Raw genomic sequence first — 23688 nt, 5'->3', positions numbered from 1 at the left:
AACCCCTTCAAAATTATCCCTTTTTGTGTAAAAAGAAAAAAGCACATATATTTTTAGCAAATGAAGGACTAGTTTTCTTTTGTTGTTTTCATGTTGCAGCACATGAGTGCACATTTTCCAAGATCTCTGAATCTCCAGTTCTAGATGTCTGTTCCTATGGTGCTTAAATTTTTTCCCTGTTGTCTGTGGTCGCCATAGAGACTGGGGAAATGTGAAAGAGCATATCAGTTCTTGAGTTCTGTTTCTTGAAGTTGACGGAAGATCACTGAAATGAAACCCCTAGATTGAAGATGAAATACATTTCTGGTTGGGGTGGTTATGGAGGAATTTCCCTTATGATTATGCAGCAAGTAAACTAAATATTACACAAGTCATTACTTTCTACCTCTGCATGCTTACAATGGTACATATATACTAAATTCCATCAGAAATTTGTTTCAGATACTATAGAGGGAAAAGAGAACTCATAGAACTATACTAACAAATTCAAGACTGTCTGAATTTCTGAACATATTTCCCTCTTGCAGGCAACCTCCTCAGATAATATCAGCTTCACTCGGTTTCTTTTTACCTGGCTTCTCTGTCTTCAGTGGTCCATCTTTTTTCTTTTCATGTACAGCTGCTAAACAAAGATAAAGGTTTTCTAACACTTCCATTCACAAGAAAAGATGGTTTATACAGGCAAAATCTCTCTCAAAGCAATAAAAGTCTACTGCTATCTGGAAGGCAGATGTCATTATCATGATAATTATTTGACTGACCTTTGTGACAGACATTGTACAATGTTGTGATTTTAAATTATTTTTTTTCATTCAAGAAATGTATAGGGAGGTTATATAGGGAGGGGGGAAGGGCAAGGAGATTGTAAGCCCCTTTGAGTCTGCTACAGGAGAGAAAGGGGGGATATAAATCCAAACTCTCTTCTTCTTCTTCTTATAACTTTGAACAGCTGTAAAACAAACGGTGAAAAAGACAAACCTGCAAATACTTGTATGAACCCTAAAACAAGCTTTGAATCTTGGGCCCCTTCCGCACGGGCGGAATAGGGCGGCCTGGGGACAGCAAAAACACCGTCCCCAGGGAGCCGTTTGCACAGGGGGCATATTGCTTCAAGCAGCGCAACCGCTGGCAGCGCCCAAAGCGGCGCTGAAAGCTGCTGCTTCCCAACCTGCGGCTTGCCCAGCGAGGTTTTTGGGAAACGGCGGCTTGGAGCTGCTGCCGGGTGAACGGCAGCGGCTCCATGGCGCCTTCCCTCCCCACATGTCAGGAGATTTTACTCTACCTGTCCTTGGCGTTCCTCCGGCATCGCCACTTTGGGTGGCCTGGCGGATCGCTAAGCCTTCCCTCTGCCCCGGTGGTAACTGAGACCGTCGCGACAGGGCAGGTGGGACGTGCATCAGCCCTGGCTCCTACGGGCGATGAAAAATGCCGCAGGGCCGCAGATTGACAGGTAGGGTCAGCCCTGACGACGGCAGGCAAGAGCTCTGCAGAATCAGCCGCCAGTCTCCGGCCGGGTTCTGGGACCGTTCGCATCTACGCCAACCTGACCCCTTCCATGCAAATGGAACAGTCAAAATCCTATCCACACAGTAAATGTATAGGGTATAGGATGTCTACCATGTGATTAATTTTCACTGATCTAAAACTTGCTTCAGACATGCATGATGCAGCAGCAAACCTATGTTCGCCACTGAGGACAGTTCAGCCCTGGTAACATTTAGATCCCAGAGATCGATGTAGCGAGGTGGATTCCAAATCTTGACCGAGAAGTTCAGGAGTATAATAACATGTTGTGTAGGGAATATATTCTTATGCATCAATAATATTCATATGATATATGGTTTAAGCGCACTTTGGAAAAAAATCATATATGGTAACACATAGTATTTATGATTTTTTTCCAAAGTGCTTAAATTTTGCATATATTTTATGAATAATTGGTATAAGAATATATTTGCAAACATGTCATTATACCACTAATTTTGTCAGTGATTTGGAATCCACCTCGCTACATCGATCTCTGGGATCATAGCAATTAATGTTTAGATTTTGAAAATTATGCCTTCCATTTATGTCTTAACCTTTCTCCCAGAAGCTCAGAACAACATATAGGGGGCTATCCCATATCTCATAAAAACCCTTTTAGGCAATTTTGACTGATAGTTAGTCAGGGATATGAATCTAGAATTCTCTAACCTAGGCTGATTCCGCTTGGGCCAAAAACAACAGTGTAAAAATGGTGTGAAAATGGTGTAAACCCTTTTACACGTTTTAAACCCTTTTACACTATTTTCCAACCGTTTTAACACCACTGTTTTTGGCCCATGTGGAATCTGCCCTAGATTTTTCACTGTAACTTCCATATTGTTTCAAGCTGCCTTCTTCTCTAAGACAGAACTTTCTATGCATTGCAACAGGAAAACTGTGTTAAAGAAAAAACAAAAAATCTCACGGCATCCAAGCTGTGTGACACCTTCTAAGCCCATTGATTTCATTGGATTAGAAGTGTGCATCTCTGTTTAGGTTTGCACTGTTATAGCACCAAAGGTTTGGAGAGATTGAGCCCATTTCATCAAATACAGTAAAAGAAAATCGAGGCCCTTTCCGCACAACGCTGGGACCGTCCGCATGGATGGTCCCAGAAAGAACCGGGACGACGGTGCTGCTGGGCGCCGTCGCCAGGTAAACTTACCTGCTCTCCAGCCCTCCGGACATGCCTCCCCTCCCCTGCGAGCCTGCTTCCACATCGCAGAGCAGGGGGGCGTGTCCCCAGGCCCCGGCGACGCGCCAGAGGGCCGGAGAGCAGGTAAGTGAAGGGAGGGAGTGGGGGGAAGCGCCGGGAAGCCGCTGCCGTTCGCACGTCAGCGGCTCCCAGCCAGCGTTTTCAGAAAAGTGCGCTTCCCAGCGCACTCTGAAAACGCCGGCTTGGCGCCGGGCGGGCGGTGCGAGGGCGGCGCGGCTGCAAAGCAGCTACGCCCCCTGTGCGAATGGTGGCCTGGGGACGGCGTTTTTGCCATCCCCAGGTCGCCATATTCCGCCCGTGCGGAAACGGCCCAACAGTCACCAAGATTTTTTTTATACCCAGAAAGTGGCTGATCTGGTATATAAAGTTGAAAAGAATGAAGCACAAAATTAAAAAAAAAATTAGTCCTCTCTTCAGGCAAAGGAAGCAAAAAGTAGGAGAGAAAAGGGTGATAAATTGAAGAATGATTGGGTTTTAAATTGTTCAAGGAAAAATAATTGAAAACTAGTTTTTTACCTTTTTTAGTCAGGTGTATAGTAGGCTCTTGTTTAGCTTGTTCAGCTTCTGCAAAATTAGAATGATACAAGATAAATACACAGAGCCTGCAGAAATAAAAAAGACAGATATGTGTGTATGTCACAACAAGAATATTTTTCGGTGTGAACTTTTTTTACTAGTGATTCTGCATTTACATAGAAATGTATTAGATAAACATAGAAAGAGGGCACAAGATGTCAAGGTCATTTTAGATTAGTTTCTCTGACAAAAGTCCCCTGGAAGTTAAAAGAATCCTTTGAAGTATAAAATGTCTTTTCCCAGAGTAAACATTTTTTATAAATATATTGTTTCAAAGCAATAAATATATTGTTTTTTTATAAATATAAAAAAATGTGAGTTCAAATGTGGATTCACAAAGCAAGAATATAGGAATGAGCATAAAATAAACAAACAAAAAACCACAAATGGCAAAAAGCTCAATTTGTTTAAAACGAAGGCAACAAAATTTAGTTAGAAACATAAAGTTGCTCACTAATTAAGCATAACATGCAACTCACATGAGAATATTTGGGATTTAAATGAATTGTGATTCTTAAGTCATTAGAGGAAGTGAAGTGCAGAGTGGAATTAATATGAATGATGACTTGAAAACAAATTTACAAGATGCAATTTAATTGTGGTTGCTTGGAAATGTGTTTCTAAATCAGTGCTTCCATGTATGAAATGTTGAACTCTTTGTTGTGCTTGTGAAAATGTTTATACCATGCTTAATAGTTGGCTAAATGGTGGCCAGTTATTTCATGCTATCCATAAACGTGTACATCTGTGAGCAGGGGCACCACAAAGAAGCCTCTACATACCATTCTTCCTACTCTATGAGGTTTTTAAAAACTGTATTATTAGGAATGATTAAGCAGGGTGCTTCCTTTTGCCCTCTGCAAAATCAGCTTCCCACATTCTAGAAAGAAAACTAGAATTAATAAACCTTCCAAACAGTGGGGAACTTGACAGAAAAGATGTACTGCTCTTATTTAACAGGCAGTACACGGAGGAGGGAATCAGCATCCTGAACTGAAATTTATTTATTTCAAACATTTCTACACCATCTTTCCACCCAATCCAGGATCCTAAAGATGGTGAACAGTAAGGCCCTTTCTGCACGGGCCATTAACGACACCCTGGGGATGACAAAAACGCCGTCTCCCTCAGGGGAGTCGCCGGTCGGCGACAGGCATGTGGCGCTTGCCAAAACGCAGCAGCACCGACCTGGCTCCCCTTCCCCTCCCCCAGGGCGGCTTCAGGCCGCCTCCAAAAACCTTCCTCCTGGAGGGAGGTTTTTGGAACAACAGCGCATTCCTCCGGGCGGTAAGCGGGTGCAAACGGCACCTCGCCGGGAATGCGTTAGCTCTCGCCTTCCCTTTTCCACAGCCACGCCAGGCCGTTGTCGCCTGCTGGCTCTGGTTTCCTCTCCAACAATTTCCTCCCTCGCTGTCCTCCGACCCCTGGAGGTCAGAGGGCAGCGTGGGCGGGTCTACGGAGGCCAGCAGGGCGACGACGGCGACGAGGTGAGTGGGAGAGGGACGGGGAAGAGGCGGCTCCATGCGGCGGCCTCTCCTGCGCCGGCCTCTGCGGGGGCCGTTCGCACGCTTCTGTATGAACGGCCCCCACCCTTGCACCGGCAGAATTCCTGCCGGCGCAGGGGCAGCCCAATGGCCGTGCGGAAAGGGCCTAAGACACAAAAACACAAAAACATTGAAAATGATTTAAAATACACAGGGAAGTTTCCTGAACAAAGTAGGTGTTTGTTTACTACTGTATATGTATTTACATGGCTGTAGAATTGGACAAAGTCAGTTTCCTCAAAAAGAAGGGTAAAGAAAGGATATTAGCAAGAGGTTCCAGGAAATCAGAGGAAAAATGGTACCTTTACATAAGGCTTCCTGAAAGTGTATCTATATACTTACTGGGGGGAAGGGGGTTGCTGCCATGTATTTACTTACAAGATGACCTACAACTGTTTTAGTAAAAGACATATCAGATGCTTCTACTGTAAGAAAAAATTGATACAACAAAATTTACTAGAGGAAAAGATACCACACATCCATCTGTCGTTATTTATCTCGAGTGGACAGGTTGATTCCTCTTGGGTATAGGCTGGAAAATTTGAGGGCCAACAGAACTGCCCAGAGGTGGAACAATAAGGACAATTTAACAGGTCCCCACAAAGGTTCCACCCTGCCTCTATCCTGAACCTACCACATTCCTCCTTAGAATTCTTGCTATTTCATTCATGTTTTCATTAGAAAAAGGAAACAGTGGTTTGGATACGTTACAAATTTTCCACTTGCACTTGAACTTTCGAGCAAGAAGAAATTCAAGGAAAAGACTACAGTAAATGTTCACACTTAGGACACTTTTACATATTCAGAATAATGCACTTTCATTCCACTTTCAATGCACTTTACAGCTGGATTTTACTGTGCAAAATAGCAAAATCAACTTGCAAACAATTGTGAAAGTGGATTGAAAGTGCATTATTCCGCATGTGCGAAAGTGCCCTAAATCAAACTTATTCCCACAGACATTTCCACTTGCACAACATATTTGCAAGCAATCCCAGATTTTCAGGAAGTGAACCCAGAAGCTTCTTCATTCTCAAAATGACTCCCCAAGGTACACTATGGGAAAGGAAGGAGATTTTTGCCCTTCATGAGGCCATTTAATTAGACCCTGGTCTTTCTGGTCTTTTCTGCACAGCATAAATAAAACAGCTTGAGGACGTTAAAATAAATATTTTGGGTTGGAACTCTGCACAACTTTCCCCCCAAACGTCTTTAGGACATTTTATTTCAGCTCAACCCAACATATTTGGAAAATACTTTAACTAGCAATCTTTTTTCCCAAAGTGGGTGTCACCCTGTTTTCCCTCATCCATGCAGAACAAGGAACCATTCTATTTTTTCTATCTGACTTGTAAACTTTCTACTTTGATTCTGCCCCAACCCACAATTTTTGCTGTTTGATTCCTCTGTACAACCTGCTATTTGCTGAAGATCCTTTGGGACATTTGCTCTTCAGGCATCGTAGCCACCCACCTTTTTAGTCAATAAAGTACAGGATTGAACTCTGCTTTTCCTGCCAATTTCGGCAATGTACAGTTTTCCCATTTTTTTAAAAAAAATTCAATAATGTGTCTTCGAAGCTATGACAATTTGAAATGAGAATCAGCATGGATTCTCATTTCTAGTCATACATTCTCAGAAAATGGTGGGTGGGGGGAAATGAAAGTAGAAATCTTATAAGTTGGGCAGGAACAATAAAACACATGGCAGGCTGGGGGGGGGGGGGGGCTGTCTCCTCAAATGCTTTATTTTTGTTCATGCTGTCCAGACAAAAAATGAGGAGATGAGTTTTTGTAAGACATCTCATTCTGGTTCTAGGGAAAAAGCCTCTGTTTACTAGGCCCTTTCTGCACAGCAAATGTAGACCGGGTTGCAGCTGGGATAAACAAGCCTAGCATAGCCCAGGGCCATTCGCATGGCTGTCTGTCCTGTGGACAGCCAGCTCATCGGCCAGGACGTGCGTCTTTGCACGGAGGAGCTTTTTAAAAAACTTTTCAAAAACTTACCTCCCTCCGAAGCACAGCTCTGCAGACAGGCACATAGCTCCCCCAGAGCCTTGCTGGAGCCAGCAGTGCTTGTGTGGCTCCATAGATGGGAGTTGGGAGGGGGAGAAGTGCAGTCGCATAATGCGCCTTGTAGCTGTGACAGTTCACTTGGCCACAGCTGTGAGGCGCGTTAAAACAAAACAATAGTAGAAATTGCAATTCTTGAATAACCTAGGATGGAGGGGGGGACAGGGTGCAGATCCACTTTAAGAGCAGGATCCATGCAAAGATCCCCCCAGCCCAGATTTTTTACAGGTGTTATCCCGATTTAATTGGTCTGTGCAAAAAGGGCCCTAGTAGCTTTTCACAGAGCTCTACTGTGTACTGAACAAGAGTAAGGGATACAATGGTAGGTTGGGGTATCACAAAACAATCCCCCTAAATTTGTGGGTCAGCAGATTTTGCACGTGATCTTGCATGTTTATCTCTAGAATTGTGTATTGTGTAGATAAGAAGTAATAGTGGGAGTGAGAGATGTTGCACAAGATCTTGTAATTGTTTCCAAAAGCAGACCTAATTGAAATAGATTTCTTTTTTTATTGAACATTGCTGGATCAAATACATTTTTGTGTGTAGAAATGACACATTTATGTAATCATTTATTGTGACACAATTGCATCCATCTCCCATCAGAATAATGTAAATATAACTTAGTTGTGTATGAAACAGAAACATTCAGTTTGCCATTCAGTATGGGAGACTATAAGTATTAATATTTATTTGATTTATTGATTTAATTTATTTACTGTATTTATACTGCACTTTTCTTCCCACTCTTCTAAAGTGCTTACATGTTCTCCTCTCCTCCATATTACTTTCAAAATAATTCCCTGAGTTAGGTAAGGCTGAGAGTGTGTGAAATTTTCTGAAATTTGCATTTTCAACATGAAGAATGAAATGGATTAATTGTTGGATGCAGTTGAACTTTTGACTGTTAAATATAAAGTCACATTATGACTTGGGACATTTGGGGCACCAAGGGCGTATCTATATATTTTGACTGGGGACATCCCTCAGTCAGTTTAAGAGCTTTCTCTTAAATCAGCTTTAGAAGACAGTTGAAGACACAGTTTTATTTCACATTTGGTTACGTCCACTGCATACCATCAATTTTGACTTATTGATTTCAATTAGTGGTTTTTGTGTATTTTATGTATTTTGTTGTATTTACATTGTAAGCCACCTTAGAATGCTAATAAATGCGCCAAATGAATAAAATAATATGTGAACAGAGATGGATTATACATGTGTTCATTGTAATTCATGAACAGGGCACATGATACATATAAGAATGCATGGAGAAGATTAAAGGGCAAATGAATTATGCCTTTTGATACTTTTAAGAATAAACTCCTATCTCCATTATGATATAAAATATTAACATTTGAACCTATCTTTTAGCTTATGGGCTTCTACAGCTACTGCAAACAAAATAAAAATTGAGACTATGCTGTAAAATTCTAAGATTTGTCCAAAAGTATAGTATACAATAAACAGGCTGGTATATTGCTCTTTAATTTTTTTAATTTATCTTTCTACCCTTTTCACTGATTCTCGAGGAGGTTTATAGGATATCAAGCAGTACAATCAGACCGCAAAAGAAAACCAATGAACAATGCAATAGGACTGAGCTTACAAACTAAGAGAAAATGCAAGCCACAAACTATCTATGGCAAGGCATACAATGAAGAATACAGAAGGTATATTACTAGGACAATGCAATAACAGTGGATGATGCCTACAATAACTAATGCAGTGGACTACAATCCTATTCCATTATAAAGTGAACAGTTCTACTACAGTTCTAACCTTTTTTCAAAGTGCCCTCTTATAGAAAATATTTCACAACATGCTTGAGGTATATACAGTTCACATGTATTTTGCTGTATAGATGTCTAGCGTTACTTCACAACACAAAAAATCAGTATTTTAGGGAAAAAATTCTATTAGGAGAAATTATGACTCATTCCGAATATTACAAAAGTTGCCGCTGAGAAGCAGCTTTTACTAGAAGCAGATTACGAACAAGAGGATGGATGCCCCACCTACAGGGAATCTTTAGTATGGGTGCTGAGCATTTACACCACCAATGAAGAAAACTGGAAAGTCTGATACAAATCCATAGTGCTCTCCTCCAAGGCTTTGACCAAAGGGTTCCTCAGTAAATCATTCAGTTGCAAATGGTTTAATGAAAAAAGCAGGGGTGGTCAACTATATACACAAAAAACCATAATGAAGATTCTTAGGCCAGGCAGCTACCAGCTGTTCTGCCTTTGGAGGTTTTCCACCACTGAATAACAGGAAGAGGGAAGAGAGGTGCAACAGCCCCAGCTCAGTCTCACCTCTCTTTGGGTGAGTGCAGCTGGAGTGCGAGGGAGTGTGGGAGGAAACAGCCTCATTTTTTTACTTTTATTTTGACAGGTGAGTCTAGTTGTGTTTACTGGGAGAAGCAAGGGGGGGGTCCTTGGTACCCCAGCAACCTATACATCCTTCAGCCACATCCCAACATGTAGCTGCAAGTTCCTAATATATCTAGGTTTGAAACTTGAGCAAAGGTACATTAGGGCCAAATCATTAAGGATTTGCTAGACCATTACATGGGGCTAGAAGCTTATTTAACCCTTAGCCTTCAGTTGTGCCTTTTGCAAGTTCCGTGGGCACAAGTATCTTCAGTCAGAGCATGTTGGGGACACAATTAAAAAAAAAAACCCTTGTACTGGGCAAAGCTGTTGATATGGAAGTAGAAAAAAGCTTCTCCTCACCCCAGCCACCATTTTTTGCTTACTACATGGATTAATAACCTGCTTTTCCATACCATAGTTGTTAATTTTTCCCTTTCCAAGTTAAATAGGATTTAATTTGCTTTTTTTAAAAAAAAAGTCTTTTTCCCCCCATCTCTTTTCTCTCTTGTTTTTCTTCCCCTTCCATTTTTTAATTTTCTGGGATGCTGTGTGGTTTCCGGGCTGTGTGGTTTCTGTGGCTGGCATCTTCAGAGGATCTGAAGATGCCAGCCACAGATGCAGGTGAAACGTCAGGAGAGAATGCTGCTAGAACACGGCCATACAGCCCGGAAACCACACAACACCCCAGTGATTCTGGCCGTGAAAGCCTTCGACAATACATTTTAATTTTCTGTTTAACGTTTTCATAGCTTCATCTTGGAATTTCAACAAAGAGGTGGAAACTTTTAAAAACATTTCCATTGGGTAAATAATAGGTAAATTATAGGTGTGTGTGTATACACAAATACAAAAGGTGTGTGTTCTAAGTCTGGCTCTGATACTACCCAGTCCCTCGCCAGCCGCTGACCTCATTGCACATCACTGGAGATGACCCAGCAGCCAAAGGATTTCAAAGTCAGAGAAAGTATACCTAGACTATCACCATCCTTACTCATTTTCTGCATTTTAATACATTGGACTATCAGTTGTATTGTACACTCATTTCTCGAGTATTAAGTCCATTAAACTGGAAAAAGTGAGCTCTGTAATAAACTTTACACATCCCCTTACCAGCTGCTTTTACTGGTACTTCCTTCTTTGGTTGTTTCACTAAAAATATACACAAAGGGGAAAAAACGGCTGATTATTACATGTTTTGAAAAGTATGACAGTTTAGAAAAAACAACTAGTTAAAGATATGAGCATAACAATTCACATTGGCTTCCCTTCTTGTGCTATTCTACAAAGTAACAGAAACATGATCGTGATAAACCTCAAAACCCCTATGGCCAGAAAGCTTATTTTTGAAACTCACTCTTTTCTCAGACTCTACAACAGTGGTTCTCAACCTGGGGGTTACGACCCCTTTGGAGGTCGAACGACCCTTTCACAGGGGTCGCCTAAGACTCTCTGCATCAGTGTTCTCCATCTGTAAAATGGATAAATGTTAGGGTTGGGGGCAGTGGTGGGATTCAAACATCTTAACAACAGGTTCCAATGGTGGTAGGATTCAAATAATGACTGTTAAAAAGTATTTAAAATATTTTTAATATCACTTTTTATTTTAAATATTAAAATATTAATACTTAATAAAATATTTTAAGTATTAAAAAGTGATACTTTAAATTTTAACAACAGGTTCTACAGAACCTTCGGAACTCCCGGAATCCCACCTCCGGTTGGGGGTCACCGCAACATGAGGAACTGTATTAAAGGGTCGCGGCATTAGGAAGGTTGAGAACCACTGCTCTACAATATCTGAGCTGCAGTATAGGGTCAAGGAATTCACAATGCAATAGGATGTGTTGGGTAGTTTTGGTTTGAATCCAAGAGAAGTTACATAGGCGTTCCTGGGAAGGAATACGAAGGTATCTTCCTCTGGTAACAGCTGAGGGTAAGATGTTGAATTGGGACCACATGAAGGCACGGCGTTTCTCTGGTGAGGTTAAGTTTGTGAAATAAGTAGCCAGAGTTCCTCTCAAAGGAAGAATGCCATAGCTCAAGGGGGAGTAGACTCTGTTAGCCTGTGAGATTTGATACTCAATGTTGAAGATTCTCTGTTTTAGGGTGTTAAAAATGTAGAGTTCGTCAGAGTTGGCAAAATGATCCAGGGAAAATCCGAGTGTATTAATTTTATTTACAATGTGTTCATCCCAAGTGGAGCGAAAAGTATCTCACTTCATGCCTGTAATAAAGAGTCGGATTTGGCTCTGAAATGTATGCGGAGTCAATAGTTGAAGGTGAGTATCCAGATCTTGGTAGAGACAAAATTTAAACCAAGTTCGAGACAAATGCTGGCATGTGTCACCAAATTGGGAAGACCCAACATTTGGTGGAGGAATTTTGAATTTTTTCAAGGTTTGGGGTGGTGGCTTGGATCCAAACAGGGGTGCTGAATAAGATCTTTGGGAGCAATTTGGTTGGAAAGATTTTAAGCGCTGATGGAACATATTTGCCCCCTTTAGTAAAATAAAACTGCCTGATTGCATTAGTATCGTGGGTTGCTGAGGCTTCAATATTCTTTAGGTGGGAAGACCATTTTAGGTTGGAATGGAAGGTCACCCCCAGGTTGCGGAAGGAGGAGACCTGTTCGATGATGTTACCATTTAGATTCCAGGTATTTGGTCTCCAGGTTTTAGTGACGACCAGTATTTTTGATTTGATATAGTTTATTTCCATGGCATTTAGTAAGCAGTAGTTGGCAAAGGCCTTGAGGAGGCGGGTTAGTCCTATTTTCATACGGGAAAGTACGACGGCGTCATCCACGTAAAGTAAAACTGGGATGGGTTGTGAATTTAGAATAGGGAAATGAGCAGTGATTGTCAATAAGTAAGAAGGTGTTGCTGATGAATAGTTTGAACAGGTGAGGGGCTAAAACACAACCTTGTAAAACAGTCTTGCAAGACTGTTGTCCATATTGCAATGGGATGCTTCGAGACAGTGGTTTATCTGATATTACTTAGTATGGCAGAGCCAAAATTTGAATTCAGAGCATTCTGATTTACAGTTCAATATGTCACAACTTGCACTCAAACAAGCATCTACATTGACATGCAGAGTTATGTGGGTGGCTTTGCTGTCAAGTGGCAGTCTCAAAATTAAGTTTTGTTCTTAAGCACAGATCCATCCTTTTAAATAATAGGGGAATGTATCTGGTATTTTTACATAGCTGATATTATCAAGCAAATATAAAAAAATTTCAACATCATGTCTTTAGCTGTGAACATTAGTTCTTGTGGCATGAACAGAACTGAACTGCTTCCAATTTCTTTTCATAGTTATCTTGCTCCCCCTACTGAGCTAAGTAGAAATGTTATCTTAGAATCATGTTTATTAACATAGGATTATTGTTGTGAAGAGTGATTCATGCCACCTTAACAACCAATAATTATGACAGCCTGTCCAATTTATGCACATATAGATGCTTAATAGGATGGTTTGAAGCGCATTTTCAAAAGAAAGTTCTTCAAAGCTATTAAATAAAGATAGGTCCTCATCAATAAGCATTTTGGGGAACTACATTATGTTAGCAAATATCCATCAGGAATTCAGCTAAATAATCCAAAATACACATTTAGCCCACTGAAGACTGAGCCAGTTTCTGCAGTATCTAAATCTCTTCTGTATACACACACCACACCTTTTTCCATGCTTACATGGAAACAGTTGCGAGATCCCAAAGAAGGCACAACAATAAGAAATCTGTTAGGCCCTAGAAATTGCGTCAAGCATCTACAGCAATTTCCTGGGCATTCAGGAATCATGGGAAATGTAGTTCCCATGGTAACCAGACTCTCTAGAAGCTTCCAAATTGACTGCTTGATGTACACAGTGTAAAAACAGCACGTTTCCCATAAAATCTCTGCAGTGCAAAAATCTTTTAAACAAATGTTAATAGAAAATTAGTTACACTGTGCACTGTGCAGAATTGCACATGGGAAAACCCTTTTAATTTATGAACACTATTCATTTTCTCATTGTCTAATAAGTTCCAAGCTGCGAATCTAGATAGATAGATAGATAGATAGATAGATAGATAGATAGATAGATAGATAGATAGATAGATAGATAGATAGATAGATAGATAGATAGATAGATAGATAGATAGATAGATAGATAGATAGATAGATAGATAGATAGATAGATAGAATGAATGAATGAATGAATGAATGAATGAATGAATGAATGAATGAATGGTTAATTTTTCATTTTAGAATTCATTTTCAAGACATTAAGACATATATTAAATAAATAAAGCCAAATCTTTATCTGAACATATTCAGTGTTCATTTTGAATCTCACTGTAATTCCATTAGAATCTAGCATAACATTTAATTCTTACAAATATTTCAGTTAATCACATATTGTAGAGACATTGTACTTTGAAGTGTCTACGTTAACTGAGGATAACAGCACAAATTTCTGACACTTTTATTGTAGCAAATTATGTACTCAGAAGCAGAATCATTTTATCCCCAATGTTTATATTAATTCTTACTTATTGATAATGCTTGACTCAATAGGCGAATTCTCAAATATATAACTGTCTTCCCGTACCTACTGCAGGCTTAGTTGCTGCTGGCTTAGTTGCCACTGGTGTCTTGGAAACTGAACAAAGACAAAAAAAGAAGATAAAACCATTCATTTACAATATATGTATCTACAATGGAGTTTTACAGTGTAAATAGTAATTGCTTTATAATGTAGATATAATTCTTCTGAAGCATGTCTTCATTCATCTGAGAGAAGCCAGAAAAAAATTCTGAACACATTTGAATTGTTGTTTATCTTTCCATAGGAAAACATAGTTTAAAATGAAAAATCTTCATTTTATAAAACAAAGATTTGTATACTATGAATGAAGAAATGTGTGTGTGTGTATGAAGCCTGCAGAAATTGCTTGCAGTGTTGTCAATGGAATAAAACTATTACATTAGACAGAATGGTTAACTTGACTGTAAGTACATGAATTGAGTGGATATCAAAATAACTTTATTTTCCAGAAAAACAGCTTACTAACACAAAGGAGCCAATAAACAAAATATTGGTAAATACTTGAAGACAAAATTGAAGATATAGATAGTGTCTCTTATCTACCACAGACTTTTCTGCTACAGGTGTCTTAGGAAACTCAGAAAGAAAAATAATTTGTTATGAATGTATCACATTAGAGTTTTACATTATAAACGGTAATTACTGTATACAGATATAAGCATTTTTTCATTAATCTGTAATAGAACACCAGAACATGTTTCAAATGTTGGTTTACCAGAGGGAAAATACAAATTAAAAAATGAAAGAACTTTTTTTTGTAAAACAAAGATATAGGTAGACTGTGAACTAAGAAAAGTTTTTATATGTATGTCTGCAATGATTTTCTGCTGGGCTACCAAGGGAAGGGGCAGTATTGCTAAAGGGAAGCTGTCCTAGGCTATATACTGGGGGTTGGAGCGCATCCTGACCATCCAGTAGTCATGGTGCCACCACAGCACACCTCTCTTTCCTCTGGAGATGCAGCAGATGGTGTGGCCATTAGGGCAGCAGTCAGAGCAATTGACCATAGACTGGTAGGGGCCCTCCTCTGACATCCCGTGCCAGTGATCTAGCGCCAGTGGGGAACGGAGGGTACAACACCCTGGGTGCACGCTGTGATGGGGCATGGCGGGGGTGTTCCAGAGGCGTTCCGGGGCGGGAGCAGGCAGCACCACAGCAGGAATGGAGGGCATGCGTGTGCCCCGGGCTCAGTTTCCCCTCGCTCCGCCCCTGTCCCTTGCCACTAGAAGCCTCACCACTGGCCTTCCTACCTCCCTCCCCTTCCCAACAAGAAGGGGAAAGGAACAGGTTCCTGCAGGTCTGCGACATCCTGCAGGTCTGCGACACCAGTTTTTAAGCAACTTGTCATCTATCTCCAATTCTTGGATTTCTCAGTCCACCATAGAAAGTTTCTGGGCAACCAGACCTATGTCACAGGGTTGTTGAGAAAATAAAATAGGGGAGAGGAGAACAATACAACTTTGGGTCCTCACTGGGGAGAAAGACCAGGTATGCCACTTGTTATAAATCTAATTTTTATGACATTTAAAAGACTGTCATTTGTCATATAGCAAGATAATCTTTACAAAGGGTTACTAGATCTTCCACCAACACAATAATAATGATAACAACTCAGTGCTTGAACTGGGAATTCTAACTTCTGTTCTACATGTATAACTACTAAAACAGATTAATGTTCCATACAATGATGGGTGGACGTGGGGAGGGAAATGTTAAATTATGGTGAAATACTGACTCCCCCCCCCTCCATTTATGTTCATAATATCATTTAAGGTTTGGCACCGATACTCCTGTTAGGTAAATTTTGTTGCCAAGCAGTATAGAGATGTGATAGAGTTGAAGCTAAGATTTGAAAATAAATGGAGTGCAGGACGCAAAAATTAGGTAGAAATTAGGTGGAAGGAAGCAGAAATGAATAAGAAAAAGATTAAAAAAGAAGATAAATCAAGGAATAGAGAGGGAACAGTTGTTTTATCTTGCAACAAAATACTAACTACTGCTTTGCTTCAGTCTTGCAGAAAGGGAAATAGCCAATAGTCAGAGTGCTTTTTACTGGTGGGTGGGCTGGTGGGTGGGGACCCTGCATCCAGGGGGTGGGTCTGGGCATTCCCCTGGAACAGAGAGAGGGCACCTGAAGGAGGGTTTGTCTTTGGGTGCTGTTTCAGCCCCATAGGGCTGAGGGAGCCAGAAAACCAGTGTTTGGGTTTTTTCAATCCTGCCCACATTGCTCCCATTTTAAAAAAAAACCCAAAAAACACAGACTGGGAAAGGCACCTTTGCTGCCAGGATCAGTAAATAATTCTCAGCAGTATAGAATCAATGGCCTGACTCAGTAAAAGGCAACTTTGTGTATGTACTACTTGTCGCAGTGCTAAAGAGTACACTCCTGCATAACCCAGCAGATGGTGCCATAATGCAATGAAAAACATTTAACCAAAAACGTAGATTAAATAAGGTGAATGTAAAGGAAGATGAAGGAATTTAATTGTTTGCCTTTTGTTTCTGCTTTTACAAAAGCTGTAGGAGCTTTTGCTGGCTCTTAAAATGAAAACAAATTAAAGCAATTACTATAAAGAATTCTGTAACAAAAACAGAAAGTTCTGGGAAAACTGCAAATGAAGAATATCTCTGTTATTAAAGAAGAGAGAAGTTATAAAAAATGTGCCCATTGACATTCCGCTAAATCATAGAAGTATTTATAGTTAAAAAGTGGAATCACTTGTTAATTGACTTTATTCACTAATTAGGGTTTATTATTATTATTCAGCATCACAGTTTACTAGCTTTTTTTGACTTCATGTAACACTGCAAAAATAAGTATGACAGAAGCAGTCTAGGGCAAGTGGTCTTCCCCCCCTTCCTTCACAGAGGGAACACTCAGCTTCTATTATTCAGTTCTAACAGGATTACAGGATTTCCAGTAAGAACTACCACTCCAGACTATTTTCCAATTCTGTAGTGTATATTAGAATGACACTCCTAAAATGTGTTCACAAAAACACAAAATACAAAAAGAATTTTTTATTTTGTGTGTTCACAAAAACACAAAAAGAAACAAAATACAAGTTTCTTAAGTCTTTACAAGAACTGTAGCCTCTTGCCAGACTTTGAAAGATAGAATGATGGGATAACATACCATAGAAATATATTCTAATGATTCCTTTATGCATGTGCTACAGTCCAAGTATACCCACATTAGGATAAGATTAGAGCCATTAAGCCAGGAAGAAAATTAAGTAGAAATTTCGAGTCGTAATAATATATATTAGTATATATTACTATCAAGAAATGACAAAACATGTAATTTAAAAATGGTTTCTACTTCAGCATCAGTGCTATGAGAAATATATTGCAATTATATATTTCTTTTTTTCCAGGGCATTGGGTTGGTTCATTAGAAGATTTCCATGAGCTCCAGAGCCCTTACAAAAAAAAAATGTACTGGCAGCTTGTGAAGCATTAGGGTTATTGTCGAGGGTTATTGTGAAGCATTATCGAGCCCTCCGGGGAAGAGACGGCCTATAAATCTAAAATATAAATAAAAAAATAAAAATAAATTGTTTTCCAATTTGCATTTATGCTAGTGGAAGTAATTGTTCAAGTACAGGATATATTGAGGTGTATCTAGTGTCACTCAGAGGCGGAGCAAGGGGAAACTGTGCCCAGGGCACGTGGGCACCCTGCCGCAGCATTGCTTGCCCCCACCCCGGAACACCTCCAGAACGTCCCCACCACACCCCCTATATGGCCCATTGCTTGCTCAATCAGAACTAAGCTGTATTTACATTTCTGTTCATGCATCACTGGATCCAACCCACTGTGAATCAATTAATATGAAAAACAGAAAGACCTTGAATGAAACCCCAATGCAGTTTCCATTTCTACCTCAGATGAGACTGAGAAATGGGTAGAAGTAAGTTAAATCTTTTTCTCTCTGCCAAAAAGTTCCCTGGAAGTGCTATTTGCCCATTGAGCGAATTCAATGGGATAAAAATGGGATAAAAAGCTGTGGAGTGGGGGGGGGGGGGAAGCGATCTATGAATAGAAATGCTTTGCAGAAACAAGTATTAACACTACAACATAAACCCTAGGATGCTAATATTTAGCACTAACAAGACACTGAAAAGTTCATTTCAAGATATGCAGATTCACCAATATGCAGATGATACCCAGTTCTACCTTTCTTTCTACCTAATTCCAGTGATGCTGTTGATATCCTGAATTTGTGCTTAGAGTCAGTAATGGGCTGGTTGAAGGTGACCAAGTTGAACACTGAGGTTCTCTGAGTTAGTAGAAAAGCAGACAAGGGACTTCAGATCTCTTTTGTCTAGGATGGGATTATACTCTCTTGAAAAGACTGGTTCACACCTTGGGAATCATACTGAATACAGCAATTACCTTAGAAAACAAGCTGGCTGTTGTGATCTGAAGTGCTTTTGCCTATCTTTGGCTGATGCATCAGCTGCATGGGTCAGTCAAATCTAGCCATAGTGATCCATGCCTTATTTGCATCCAGACTAGGCTACTGAAATGCACTCTACTTGTGACTACCCTTGAAGAGTATTGACAAGCTTCAAGCTAGTGCAGAATGCTGATCCTGGTCATCTATCATAGAATCACAAAGTTGGAAGAGACTCCAAGGGCCATAAAGTTCAACATCCTGCAATGCAGGAACACATAATCAAAGCACTCCTGACAGATGGCCATCCAGCCTCTGTTTAAAAACCTCCAAAGGAGACTCCACCACACACATAGGTAGTGCATTCAACTGTCAAACAGCTCTTGCTTAAAACTTGGGAACTCTTGATAGGATGGGCAGCATTCTGTTGAAATTTTGGTATCATTTTAATACCAGCTTCTCCAAAAGATCTCCCATAGGAAATACTGGCAGACCAATAGAATGGACTGGGGGCGGGGGTCTGCAAAGAATGTCACTTTCACATAGGAAGGAAAGGAAACAGGCCATAATGAGTAAGGATGGCAAATGCAGAGTCTCAGTGGAAAGGTAAGTTTTATTGACAGTCAGTCACTTTAAAAGTATAAAAATGCTGGAATCAGCTGGAGCAATCCTGGTAAGCTGCCACTTGACTGACATGTTAGGAATCAGTAGAAAAAAGTATGGCTGCATAGAGTCACCTATATGGGGAACCTGTAAAATTGAACCATTTTGTTTAATAAGCTTGAAAATTAGGGGTCTTTTGATTACAAATTTGGTGCACTTTTCTTTAGAAACAGCTGCCACAGACCTTCATATATATTCTCCATTGAAAATAATGGTTCCAGGCTCCAGAATTAAACAGATTTGAATCCTGAACCAGTAATGTCCTATCCAAAAATAAGCAATCATGGTAAAATCTCACCTCCTTGGAAGCCCAGATCCAAAATTATAACAATTTTTTTTCTTGAAAACTATGACCCCTACTTGAAACCTGTGTCTCTCTTTTTTCATCCCCCCTTCCCCCATATATGACGATAAATGGTGTTGCTTTGGGCAATATCACAATTTGTTATTACTTCTAAACCACAATATATGGTTTAGTCTCTTCCTTAACCAGAATTCGAAACCACCTTTTCATGTGGTTAGGACATAACTGTGATTTACCACAGACATGGAATTAATTAATAATTGAGATTCATCGGTGTGAATGAACAAGGGGGAAGGACCACACAAGCACAAAGATCCTTCAGGAATGTTTATGTAATGGCAAACAATGTTAATCACTAACTATGCTGTCTTTCCAAGGGTCAAAATTGCCAATATAGCTTTCAATTTTGTGTGGATAAAGACATATCACTACGAGCACTTCCTAAGGTTAGTGCATAGAGGCTTAAATGTTACTGTTGAACGAATGCCATGTTCAAAAAGGTTTTAAAGAATGGCTGCTTGTTCCTTATGAAATCCTAACTGAAATGGAGATTCAAGAACAGCTTGATGGCTTGTGTTTTATATATTTGAGAGTTGTCTTTATTTGACGTGTCGACAGCTTTGAGCCTGTTATATAGAAATCTGACATTCAAACTTTTTCAGCCCTTCTACAAAGCTCATGGCCGCCAAGAACACACTGAGCTAAGATCACAGCTGACATTGTATTCCCTGTGAAATCTCTGCTTTTTCAAGACATGTGATTAAAAAAATGAGAAAAGTAGGAAATAACTGTCAGCCACAAAAACGAATGTGAAACTGGAAAAACAGTGTGAATTGATTTAGAATGGAAGAGGCAGTTGACGTCTAAACATGTCATTTTAGAATTATAAATGGTGACACCTCTTTCTTATTTGCATCTTCTTCAGTTTTAATAACCATAATTTGGGTGATCAGAACAAGCTGCTGTAAAATTGGAGTAAAGTGTAAAAGGATAATAAAGAAATGATCCTTACTTTTCCGCTCTTGTAACAAAATTACATCTTATTTGTAAGATTTTTTTTAAAAAAAGTATTACACCATAGCAAATTTTCTCATATATATAAACTATTCAATCATTTATACATCATTTTTATTCTTCATTCCACAGCCCAACACAATCTCTAGCAGAGATTCAACCAATTTTATTCATCTAGTTGTCGTGAAACAAAAATATTTCTTCTCTCAGGCAGCTAGTTAATAATATTTTTGCAGCCCTAGAGGTTTCATGTAAATGAGTCTACCTGCAATCTACTGCAAGTGCAAGAGGGTAACACTTGAACATTTTGTCACTGTTCTTGTCTCTCATTCCCTTTTGAAATGGTCATATTAAATGCCTTTTTGTTGATCAAAAGCAATACAAAGTGTAGAAAAAAATTCAAGAGGAAACACATTTGTACTTGGTTATGCATACTTTGCTCTCTGAGCTAAAAATATTTCTGGGTTAATCCACTACCTCTATTAGCATGTTTTCTAGGAATCACTTCAAAGCACGCTAATTACTACATTGAGATGAAATTAATCATAGAACAGCTTTCGGCCATGGGGGTCTGCTGCTGAATACAAGGAACACTTTATGGAGACCAGATACAGAAATTTTTGAAGGCGTCACTTGCAGTTGATATGAATCATTTATCACAATAATCTGCTATTACCAGAAGCAATAAAATCTGAATGCACCAGCAACATTGTACACAATAGCAGCTGTGATTTACAATTAAATATTCCAAGTGCATGTATGTGTGAGTTCTGATATACTGTTGTTGTTTTTTTGCAATTGTACATTACAGGGTCTTTTGACAAAGACCGAAATATTCTTAATGGTAGTAGTGGCCGAGACAGTTATATTTTTCAAAATTCATCCTGATTTAAGGAACTTCCTGGGATGCCCTTCTTGGAAAAAAGAGCTTGCCACTATGGTGAATGCCTGGTGCCACCTAGATTAGATAATGGAAATGCTGTGTATGTGTGGGTCTGCCTTTGAAGTCTGTCCAGAAGCTACAGTTGGTACAGAATCCTGTAACCAGAATACTGACTAAAGCAGGATGTAGTGGCCATATTAGTCAAGTCTTGTTCCACTTACACTGGCTTTCAACTTATTTCCAATTCAAGGTGCTAGTATTAACATTTAAAGCCCTATATGGTTTGCGAGCAGCATACTTTTTCTCGTATGAACTTACCCATCTTTGGAGGCCCTGCTTTGAATGCCCTTGTCATCTGAGGCTAAACAGGTGGCAACCTGAGAAAAGACCTTCTTCCTCATAATGTCAAAACTTTGGAACTCCCTTCCCAAGGAAAGTCTCCTGTTTTCTTCTGCTATTATCTTCCACCAGTGGATGAAGCCTTTGAAATAGTGTTTGACATACCACCAATAATTGTTATTGACCTTATCCCTGGCTTTTGGTGACACACCTGAATGTTTCATTGAATTATACATATATGTGTGTGTGTGTGTGTGTGTGTGTGTGTGTATTATTTTAAATGTTTTAGAAGTTGAAATGTTTTACTGTTTGATGTTCACTGCCTTGGTGCCACTATTGGGTGGAAAGGCAGTTTAGACATGTTTAAAATAAATATATTAATAATAAAGAGTTCCCACTTCTTTCTTTAAAACAAATCAAAATATATTTATCAAAAGCAGCTTGGCATATGTAATAACAGATCATATCTGCTATTTTATGAAATGTTGAGAGTATATCAACATGCCTCATGCTTTAGCACGTTCACAATGGTGTATCAGGTGGGGGGGGACAGATGGCCCAAGTGCCACTTTCAAGGGTCATGTGCGGAGTACATTTGCCCAGTCCCCCTGCTCTCCCTCCCAGGAGCAAGCAGGGTCCTATGGGCAATGGGGAGATTCAAATAATTTAACAACTGGTTGTTTACAAGCACCATTTTAACAACCGGTTCTGCCAAAGTGGTGCAAACCTGCTGAATTCCACCACTGCCTATGGGGCAGTGGCAGCAGTAAGGCACACAGAGCGAGATTGTCCTTTCTGCACGTTTTGAGGCTTATTTATTTAGACAGTGCTGCTGGCCTCCCTTTGTGCAGCCTGACAAATGGAAGACAAAAAGCAAATGTGTTTGGGGATAGGATGGGGAGGGGGGGAGAGAGATGGCAGCTCTGGAAATGTGTCTGGCAGAGCTGGCAGAGATGCCATCCTAGAAAAAAACAAGAAAGTTCTTGGATGCCATGTGGGCAAGCAGGCAAGTAAAAACCCAAGCGGGGAGGGGGGGGATGACTGCAGGTTCAGAGGCCATTCCCAGCATGTCTGAGGTGTTGCCCTACCCTTCATACCCTGTCTTGTTGAAATATGGATTTCATATGATTTTCCTGCGATATGTACTGGCAGATGCCAACAGCCATTATTTGTGTGTATATAGCAGAGTGTCCAAATCAAAAGCAGGCCAAAATGTGCAAAAAGGTCTGTTTGCAAGATTAAATCACTGAATGAGTTACTCCAGTTAACAGAGACTGGAAGCCTCATGGGCATGCATCTTGATTACCACACCACGGCAAGATTGCTGCAACACAAAGGACCTAGAGAACTCCCTGATACCAGATTTTGGCATTTCCTCTGCCTTTAGAAACCATCTCCTTAACAATCAATCCTTCCCTAATAACACACGCCTCAGCCAAATATGAATACCTGGCCAGAGACTCTTAAAAGAAACTCTGTATAAGCCACTCAAGGCTAACCCTGATTTTATCAAGAGACAATTAGCTCCAATATGCTGGTACTTCGAAAACAATAGATGAGCTATTAATCAGCTCAACCCAGCGATCCCAACATGGAAACCTAGAAATCCAGGAAGAGAACTTCTTTGCTCATGTCCCAAACTATACTAAGGGGTATAAAAGTACAGCGCACCTCAAATTCCATGCTCGCTTGCTGGCAGGCTGGCTCGCTTGGAGGCTGGAAGGCTTGCAAGTTTGCAGGCTTACTGGAGCTCGCTCGCACTCTGAATCCTTGTCTTCTCCAAGAACTTCTCAGCTGAACCTAGGTAACGTATAAGTCTCTGCTACCCCCTTCCTAATCTATCATCCAAACCTACTTTCCACCCTTTTCTTATCTCTTAGGAACTGTGTGTAAGCTTCTCTACTTCTCACTGTGTGAATGTTTTGCCAAAAACTTATAAAAATATTTAAAATTCAATTTGGTCTCTTCTGTATTCTCTGTGGAACGTTTCAAGTCATTTTCTGGCATAGTTGTTCTAAATATCCCACCGTTAGCCTGCCTCTCGCTGCCAAGCCAAGTTATTCCCCATCACAATTTTTAAAACATTTTAACTGTTAAGCTAGCGCAGGGGTAGGGAACCTGCGGCTCTCCAGATGTTCAGGAACTACAATTCCCATCAGCCCCTACCAGCATGGCCAATTGGC

The 23688-nt window shown here is 40.1% G+C and overlaps 1 protein-coding gene across 50 annotated transcripts in view; it reads right to left on the bottom strand.

Moving 5' to 3' along the window:
* TRDN (triadin) overlaps positions 1–23688 on the bottom strand; it is a 294546-nt gene that overhangs the window by 62950 nt on the left and 207908 nt on the right. For 40 of the 50 annotated variants that reach the window (XM_048491475.1, XM_048491557.1, XM_048491551.1 and 37 more), the window contains 5 exons: positions 13907–13957; positions 10421–10459; positions 8303–8329; positions 3260–3307; positions 572–622 (listed from right to left, as the gene is read on the bottom strand). In XM_048491475.1, the coding sequence (XP_048347432.1) occupies positions 572–622; positions 3260–3307; positions 8303–8329; positions 10421–10459; positions 13907–13957 (216 nt within the window). The remainder of the gene's footprint in view (positions 1–571; positions 623–3259; positions 3308–8302; positions 8330–10420; positions 10460–13906; positions 13958–23688) is intronic. The other 10 variants (XM_048491483.1, XM_048491491.1, XM_048491498.1 and 7 more) reach the window with 10 other exon arrangements.

The sequence above is a fragment of the Sphaerodactylus townsendi genome, linkage group LG01 (assembly GCF_021028975.2).
Source record: "Sphaerodactylus townsendi isolate TG3544 linkage group LG01, MPM_Stown_v2.3, whole genome shotgun sequence".
NCBI lineage: Eukaryota > Metazoa > Chordata > Lepidosauria > Squamata > Sphaerodactylidae > Sphaerodactylus > Sphaerodactylus townsendi.
The sequence above is the reverse complement of the archived record's forward strand: the minus strand, read 5'-3'. Positions and strand labels throughout refer to the sequence as shown.